Source organism: Sapajus apella, unplaced genomic scaffold (assembly GCF_009761245.1).
Source record: "Sapajus apella isolate SASKATOON/1434 unplaced genomic scaffold, GSC_monkey_1.0 scaffold230, whole genome shotgun sequence".
Lineage (NCBI taxonomy): Eukaryota > Metazoa > Chordata > Mammalia > Primates > Cebidae > Sapajus > Sapajus apella.
In genome coordinates, this window is record NW_022437170.1 from 7,479 (window position 1) to 15,248 (window position 7,770).

At 59.0% G+C, this 7,770-nt stretch overlaps 1 protein-coding gene across 1 annotated transcript in view; it reads right to left on the reverse strand.

The window, feature by feature from the left end:
- Nucleotides 1–7,167: 7,167 nt before the first annotated feature.
- The window catches only part of LRCOL1 (leucine rich colipase like 1), a 2,311-nt gene continuing 1,708 nt past the window's right edge, over nucleotides 7,168–7,770 (reverse strand). The window contains exon 4 of the mRNA XM_032271341.1: nucleotides 7,168–7,507. Within this exon, the coding sequence (XP_032127232.1) occupies nucleotides 7,316–7,507 (192 nt within the window). The 3' untranslated portion in view covers nucleotides 7,168–7,315. The remainder of the gene's footprint in view (nucleotides 7,508–7,770) is intronic.

Sequence of the window (7,770 nt, forward strand, 5' to 3'; positions counted from 1 at the left end):
GGGCGCGGGGGTCCCGGGGCGCGGAGGGCGCGGGGGTCCCGGGGCGGCGGGGCAGAGGGAGGGAGCGCGCGGCGGGGACGCTCCTGTGACCATGGCGTCCAGGCGCCTGGGCTCCCGCGAGTGGAAGCCCTTCGCCCCCTGCTTCTGGGTCGGCCTCTGTGAGTTGGTTTCCGTAACTGGCATCAGAAAGACCTGGACGCAGACACTGGTGTGCGGTGGACCAGCGGCCAATGGTGGCTCCCAGAGCCTGGACTGGCCTCGGCGAGGACGCCGGGCGTCTGCAGGGGGACCTGCGCCCCTGGTCGCCAGCGGGAGAGTCTGGATCCCGCGGCCAGCCAGGGGAGCTGCCAAGCCTCCCGCTGCTGCTTGGTTCCCCGAAGTGTCTGCATGTGGGTAACCCCCACATAGGCACTGAGGAAGGCGCGCTAAGCAGAATCCTGGCACAGTTAAGATCTGAAGAATATCTCAGCTTATAGTCTTACCACTCAGCTATTTACCTATATATGTGTGTAGCTATATCTTAGTTCATAATCGGAGGAATGCCTAGAGCGGACACAGTGCAGAGCATGAATTAAGGGAAAACAGTTATACCAGGACAAGACTCTACCTCCACGGCCCAGGCGGCAGCGTTCAGTATCGTAAAGATACCCGCTGTATGGCAGGCTTGGGGCGAGAGCCACTCCTCCTGATAAAGGAGTTGTAGGACCTTGCTCCAGTTCTTATGGAAGGCTGCCCTCAGAACGGCAATCCACCTTGGTGACTGTGAACTTTATCAGCTCTTGCTACTGTGCTGCTTGAAAAGCGTCTTCCCATAGAACCCACTGGAAGCTGCCGGAAGGTGGCGGTAACCCTGACAGCTCTGTCACTGCTATGTGCCTTAAAGCATCCCCCTATAAATCTTAGAAGTAGTTTGCCCATAGATAGAAATATCACACACTGCACCCTCTTAACGGCACACGGCCCACCTTCAAGCCTCGGTGACCGAATGGGGGTGGACCGCTTACTGCACACGGCCCTTGCCTTCATGGGAACGGGCCCCTTGCTGTGCACTGTCTATCTCCTGGCCTAGGTGACCTAATGGGGGTGGGCCCCATGTTTTATTGCTCATGACCCTAACACTATCCTTAAAGATGACTTCACTCACTGCCCTGCCCTGTAACCTATACACAATCAATACTCACGCTTCTGGACATTCGGGGCCTCGCCTGACTCTGCTCATAGGTGGCGTGGCCCCCCGAGCCTAGCTGTGTTTTCTTTGTACTTCTGTGTCCTGTCTCTTCATTTCTTGGATCCTGCGCCTCAGCACAGCATAAGGGACACCCCACGACCCTGTGGGGCCCTCCGCCCTACATCTGCAGGCCTCCTGCTCTTCCAGAACTGAGGGTTCCTGTTGAGAGGAGTCTGCTCCCTCCTGGAGTCTGACTGCATGATTGTCTCAGTGGAGAGGCCACAGGATGTCCCAGGTGTGCCCAGAGTGGACAGTGTCAGCCAGCCTCTGCCAGGTGTACTAGGGTGAACTAGTTCCAAGCCAACATGTCCAGTCCTTCCCCTGGAACCCTCCAGCCTTGCCTCATCTTCCTTCTGCTACGGGGCTGATGGCTGTTACTTTCTCCTCCCTCCACCTCCAGAGGGGGCACCTTGGGACCCAGTGCCCGCAGCCTCTCCTCCGCCCCGGCCACACTCAGCCCGGCATCTCATCGCTCTCATGGCTTCCACACCTGTCTCTCACCGGCCTGGGTGCCTTCTGTGGTTCCAGCCTCTCGCACCCACCTGTCCACTCAGCGCCTCTCCCGGATGCCAGTGAGCATCTCAAACTTCACAGAACTTTCCTATTTGGGGATCTCCTGGGGATTGTTCGGGGATTCCCACTCCCCATTTCTAGAGTCTTCTCATCTGATTCCTCTGATATGGGTTAATGCATCTGCAGGACCTATCCTAATCAATCGAAAAAGTTATCCCGAATCAGCAATCTTGGCCAGGTGTGGCGGCTCACTCCTGTAATCCCAGCACTTTGGGAGGCTGAGGCAGGTAGATCGCCTGAGGTCAGGAGTTTGAGATTAGCCTGGCCAACAGGGTGAAACCCTGTCTCTACTAAAAATACAAAAAAGTAGCCAGGTGTGGTGGTGGGCACCTGTAATCCCAGCTACTTGGGAGGCTGAGGTCGGAGAATTGCTTGAACCTGGGAGGTGGAATAAGCCCAGATCACACCATTGCACTCCAGCCTGGGTGACAGAGCGAGACTCCGTCTCAAAAAAGAAAAAAAAAAGAAAGCAATCTCCATTTGCATGCCAGTGTTGACTCTGCTAGTGGGATTTAAATAGTAAGTTGGACGTTTTCTCCTTCAATATTTTGCACTATTAATTTGCTTCAAACTGTTCTCACAGTCATCACAAAGGCAAAAACCGACATTGGCAAAGCCCCAAAATCATAAAGCCCAATTGACAAGATGTTGGTCCACTCTGACCTCAGCACTGACCGGGACACAGCCAGGCAGAGGGAGGAAGTGGCTGTCTACATGACCAGTCACCCGACACAGCCCCTTCTGCGGCCTGAGCCAGATCCACCGTGTGAGGCAGAGTGTGGCAACACCGAGCTGCTGGATCAAGTCCTACCTGAAGGCACTGGAACATTTCGATTATGGGCAAGAGCAGCCTGGGCAACATAGTGAGATCCCACCTCTAAACAACAACAGCAAAACAACCAATTCCTTAAAAAAAATCTTAGGCTGGGCATGGTGGCTCACCCTGTAATCCCAGCACTCTGGGGGTCTCCTGATTGTGAGGGTGTTTCTAGGCTTTGCAACCAAATAATCCCTGACAGAGGCCAGTGAACAGTCTTTGGAGAGCGTGTGTATGCGATACACACCCATTCCCCGTCTCTGTGAGCTTATTCACACTTACCGGGCCTTACCTTTCCTCTGGCTGATTTTCTTTACCTTGAAATGTAGCTTTTTTTCCTATTTCACTTCTTTCCACACGCCTGTCGCTGAAGCAGCTTAACGCCCTGTTGACACGACGTCTCCACGTTTATGTCCTGGAAGAACGTGTCTCTCAACTCGGGCTCTGCTTTTTGTGCCTTGGTTAATTAGCTGGCCTGAATGCTCAGCCAGCCAGCGACCCAAAACCCTGCTTCTTCCCTAAGGGAGGGAGTGTGTCACCTGTCCCCAAGACTGTCACCACGAGGTTCAGGAGCATGGGAATGCTTTCTGTTTTCCTTCCCTTTCACCCACAAAGGAGACTCTTTGCCAGTTTAGCTCCTGGAACATTTCTGATTTTAAAAATTAAAAAAACGGATCAGGAAGAATAGAGCGTTAAGGAAAGAAACGGAGCGTGTGAGCGGCGGAGGGTGGGGGCCCTGGGCGGGGAGTCGCCCTGTGGGTTCAGGCTGGAGAATGATTGCATAGTTTCAGCTGTGAGAGGGTTCAGTGCATCTCCCTGGGGAGGGAAGGAAGGGTCAGAGAGTGACTGGGAGTTACCCCCTTTCAGTTTGCAGGTAAAATGAGGGGCCCATTTAAAGTTACCCTGTGACAGCTAAGTTACGCCTTTTTAAAAGATATATTATTTTGAGGTGGCGTCTCACTCTGTCGCCCAGGCTGGAGTACAATGATTCTGTCTCGGCTCACTGCAACCTCCGTCTTCCGGGTTCAAGCAATTCCCCTGCCTCAGTCTCCTGAGTAGCTGGGACTACGGGAATGAGCCACCATGCCCTGCTAATTTTTTATGTTTTTAGTAGGGATGGGATTTCACCATGCTGGCCGGCTGTTCTCGAACCCCTGACCTCAGTCCCGCTGTCTCGGCCTCCCAGAGTGCTGGGATTATACGCGTGAGCCACCAAGCTTGGCCCTGAATTGTGCCCTTTTGAAGGGACCTCGGCAAGCTCGGACTGCCGTGGGGTCTAGAGCTTATTTGGGTAACTTTACATCAACGAGAAAATCTATCTGGGGAAATTCACACCCGCCATGGCACTTAACTCAGGCTGCAGAGGGTGTGAGGAGTCGCTGACCTCTGACCCCCTTGGTGCTTCTTTTCTGTTTCTCTTCTGCGGACTGAGAGAGACACCACACCCCCATGTACACCCCCTGCCCCAGGGCCCACTTCATAGCACCGGGCTCCCAAGCACTTAGCATGCAGTAAATCACCACAGGTATTGCTGGAATAAAGGCTCTTCACCAGGTGGCCTGGGGAGCCCAGGATTCTGCATTTCTTTTCTTCTTTTTTGAGACAGGCTCTTGCTGTGTTGCCCAGGCTGGAGTGCAGTGGTATGATCACAGCTCACTGCAGCCTCGACCCGATGGCTTCCGTGATCCTCCCACCTCAGCCTCGCAGAGGGCTGGGTTACAGGCATGAGCCACACACCTGTAATCTCTTTTGATTTTAGATTCTTGAATTGTACGTGTTCTGTTCAGCATCCCTCATCTGAAAATCCAAACTCCGAAATGCAAAATCTTCCAGTGGGCATTTCCTGTGAGCTCACGCCACTGCTCAAAATGGTTCAGATTTCGGAGCGCTCTGGGTTTGGACTTCTCATGAGGGCGCTCTGCCTATACAGGCCAGGAACCCTCCCAGCTGCTGGGGGAGTCGTTGAAAACCAGAGGACACATCCCCGCTGCCTCAGATTGCTGTGCAGACAGGGTGGACGGGAAGCAAAGGTGTACATGAGACCACGCCAGGCGCACGAGATCCCGGCTTGGGCAGGCGCGGAAGAGCTGGCGGCGGGAGAGCCAGGCGTCTGCAGCACAGCGGGAGGCCAGCGGGGAAGCTGGGCAGGCCCCCGGGGAAGCTGGGCAGGCCCCCAGGCTCTGCAGGCCCTGACCCAGGCTTTGCCCTGAGAGCAGGAAGGCGCTGTGGGTGTCAGCACGAGGCGTTGGTTTTGGCTCCAGCTGGGCAGGACGCTGGGCCACGGGAGGAGGGGACGGGTCGAGCCGCTCTGCCATGGGGTGTTGACGCAGGTGCAGTGGGGAAACCCCAGTGTGGTGGGCTCCCCGAGCTGCGCAGACCCAGAGGTGCCGCCCTCCAGCGCACAGGGCTGGCCCGGCCGTGGTTTCTCGGCCTCAACCCAGAGAGAGTCTCCTGAATGCCCAGCAGGAACCCCTTCTGCGTCCACCCTAGGGGCTGCCTGAAGCTCTGGGTGCCTGCTGGGCTCCGGCTGCTCCTCCTGGAACCGGTGGGCGACCCGTCACCTTAGACGCCCTGTGCCCCTGCTGTGTGGCATCTGCCCCCAACTGACTTGACCACACACAGTCGATGTTTCTGTGGAGTTTGGGAAAATGAGATTTTTCACTGTACTGGGTCAAGACCTGTCCCACTCAGTGCGTTCCCCATGTGCTTCCAGTGTCTCTGTGGGAGGAGGGGTGCCAAGAAGCTGGAGCTACCTATGGGGAAGGTGAGTCAGGGAAGCTTTTCCCTGGTATTGCTGGGCTCACCCCAAGGGGACGGCCACCACACCCCGGTTCACCCCCAATGGGATGGCACCTGTGCCCGGCTCACCCCCAATAGGACAGCCCCCACATCCCAGCTCACCCCCACAGGGACACCCCCTGCCCACCTCACCCACTTGACACGTCCTGCTGGCGGCGGGCGATCTGCCTGAAGGTTCCGGACCCAGGCGCAGGGGTGTGGACGGCGTCAGGGAGGTGTGTGCGGAAAATTCCTTTCTCAGCAGCTTCTCATCAGGAAGGAGCTTTGCTTTCACTTCTTACGGGAATCGCACGATGGCAGCTGTGTCTGTCGCCCACACACGCCCAGGCAGGGTCACCCCTGAGCCACGCATATCCACAGCCCCATCGTGGGAAGCCTGAGTTGACTTTCCACATCCCATAGAAAACGTCACCAAATTGCTGTTTCGTCAACACGACCCAAGACTGTGAAGTCAGGAACGGTGGCTGACGCGCCGCAGGGCCCCGTCCGTGCTGCGGGTGTGAGCGTCCCACGCGCGGTGTGCTGTGTCCTCCGCAGGCCTGGTTCAGGCCTAACGCCCCGTTCGTGATCTCACACGCCTTGTCTGAAGGAAGTCACCCACACTGGCAACTTCAGGCTGTGCCACGGGTCCTCCCAGGGGAGCCGCAGACGCCCTCGGACCCACCCCCCGCCCGCTCCACTGCCGCAGAGCCCGGGTGCTGCCCAGGCGGGTGTCTGCTGCGGGAAGAGTTCTCGGCCTGAACCCGGATCCCCCCAGGGGAGGAAGGACCCGGAAGCTCAGCTGGCCTGGGGAAGGGCCTGTGTGCCAGGGGCTGCCTGCGACAGGGAAGGGGAGGCAGCGAGTTCCCGTCTGGAACAACTCTCACCTGCGGCCACCATGGGAGGTGACCACACCCCAGCCTCGCCTCCCACAGTGAGGCCTCTGCCTCCCCAGGCTTCCCCGGAGGCCCGTGTGGCGCTGAACGGCAGACACCCCCTCTCCCTGACTCCAGATTTTATGCCGGTTACTCAGAAGACACAGAGGAGGTGACACGCGTGCTCATTCAGCCGGGAGCCTTTATTCACTTCGCACCGCCGGCTGCTCTTCGCCACTCAATTCCACAGATTTCCGAGCCCCAGGGAGAGCAGCACGAACCCAAGCGAAGCTTCCACGGGAACCACCCCCGGCACACCGCGGTCCAGGGCCCAGGCCGGGTCCTCGCACCCAGGTTCGAGCTCAGTCACTAAAGGAGAAGCCGGAGCTGAGGAACCCGGGCAGGGGGACGGGGCCCGGAGCAGCCACGGAAGGAGGAAGTGAGCCTGGCCACAGCATCTCCCATGCCAGCCCCGTGGGGGCGGGACAGCACCCGGAGGCCGACACCCTCCCTCAGCTCCCACCCGAGCGGGATGCCTGAGAGCTCTGCACGCGCCTGCTGCTGCCCCAGCACCCACGACAGGGCCTGCTGGGACCTGAGGGCCGAAAGAAAGGGTCTGGGGCCTGTCACCCCAGCGGGGAGCTCTGGGCTGCAGCAAACACACACTCACGCCCCCACAGCGTTTTCACTACTGGCAACCCGGCCTTGCCCTGACCCCACGGCTCTGCACAGCGTGTCCCATGGATTTCCCCTCAGGCTCAGCCAAGGTCAGGGGAGGGAGGGGAGAAGCTGGGCTGGTCCTCCTCCAAGGCTGGTGAGGCTGTTCCCTCTCCAGCCGAAGACATCCAACCCCAGCTTCCACAGGGGCTGGTCCCAGGTCCCCTCTCCACGGCCCCCCGGGCTCTGATGGTCTCCGACCCAGTGCCCACACCCTGCGGAGTCGTGCCCAGCCCAGGAGCCTTCTATGAGATGGACGGTGAGGCGAGGCCTCTCGAAGAGGGTGCCCGGGTGCTCTGCCCTCACCGTGGGTTCAGAGCCCACCTCTCACGGCTGTGGTCCCGGCCTGGTCGCTGTGGTGCCCTCGATGAAGCTGAGCCTCCCACGCAGACTCAGCAGGGGCAGGCACTGGGCCAGGATCCCGGAGCGGCGGATGCAGCGATGGGGGCTGTCCTCCCTCAGCTGGATGCAGCACTGGCTGTTACACTCCCTGTGGTTGCCGCAGAAGTCACCATCTGGCTGGGGATGCCGGCAGGCAGAGGCCGTGGAGAGGAGCCGTCTCCAGTGCCCCCGCCCTCCATCTGCCCGGGTGCCTGCAGCTCACCGGCCCTCATCCACCCTCCACCCCCCCGGTGCCCACAGCTCACCCGCCCTCCACTCCCACCGGTGCCCGCAGCTCACCTGCCCCCTCCACACCCCTGGTGCCCGCAGCTCACCCACCCTCCACCCACCCCAGTGCCCGCAGCTCACCCGCCCTCACCCCCCCGGTGCCCGCAGCTCAC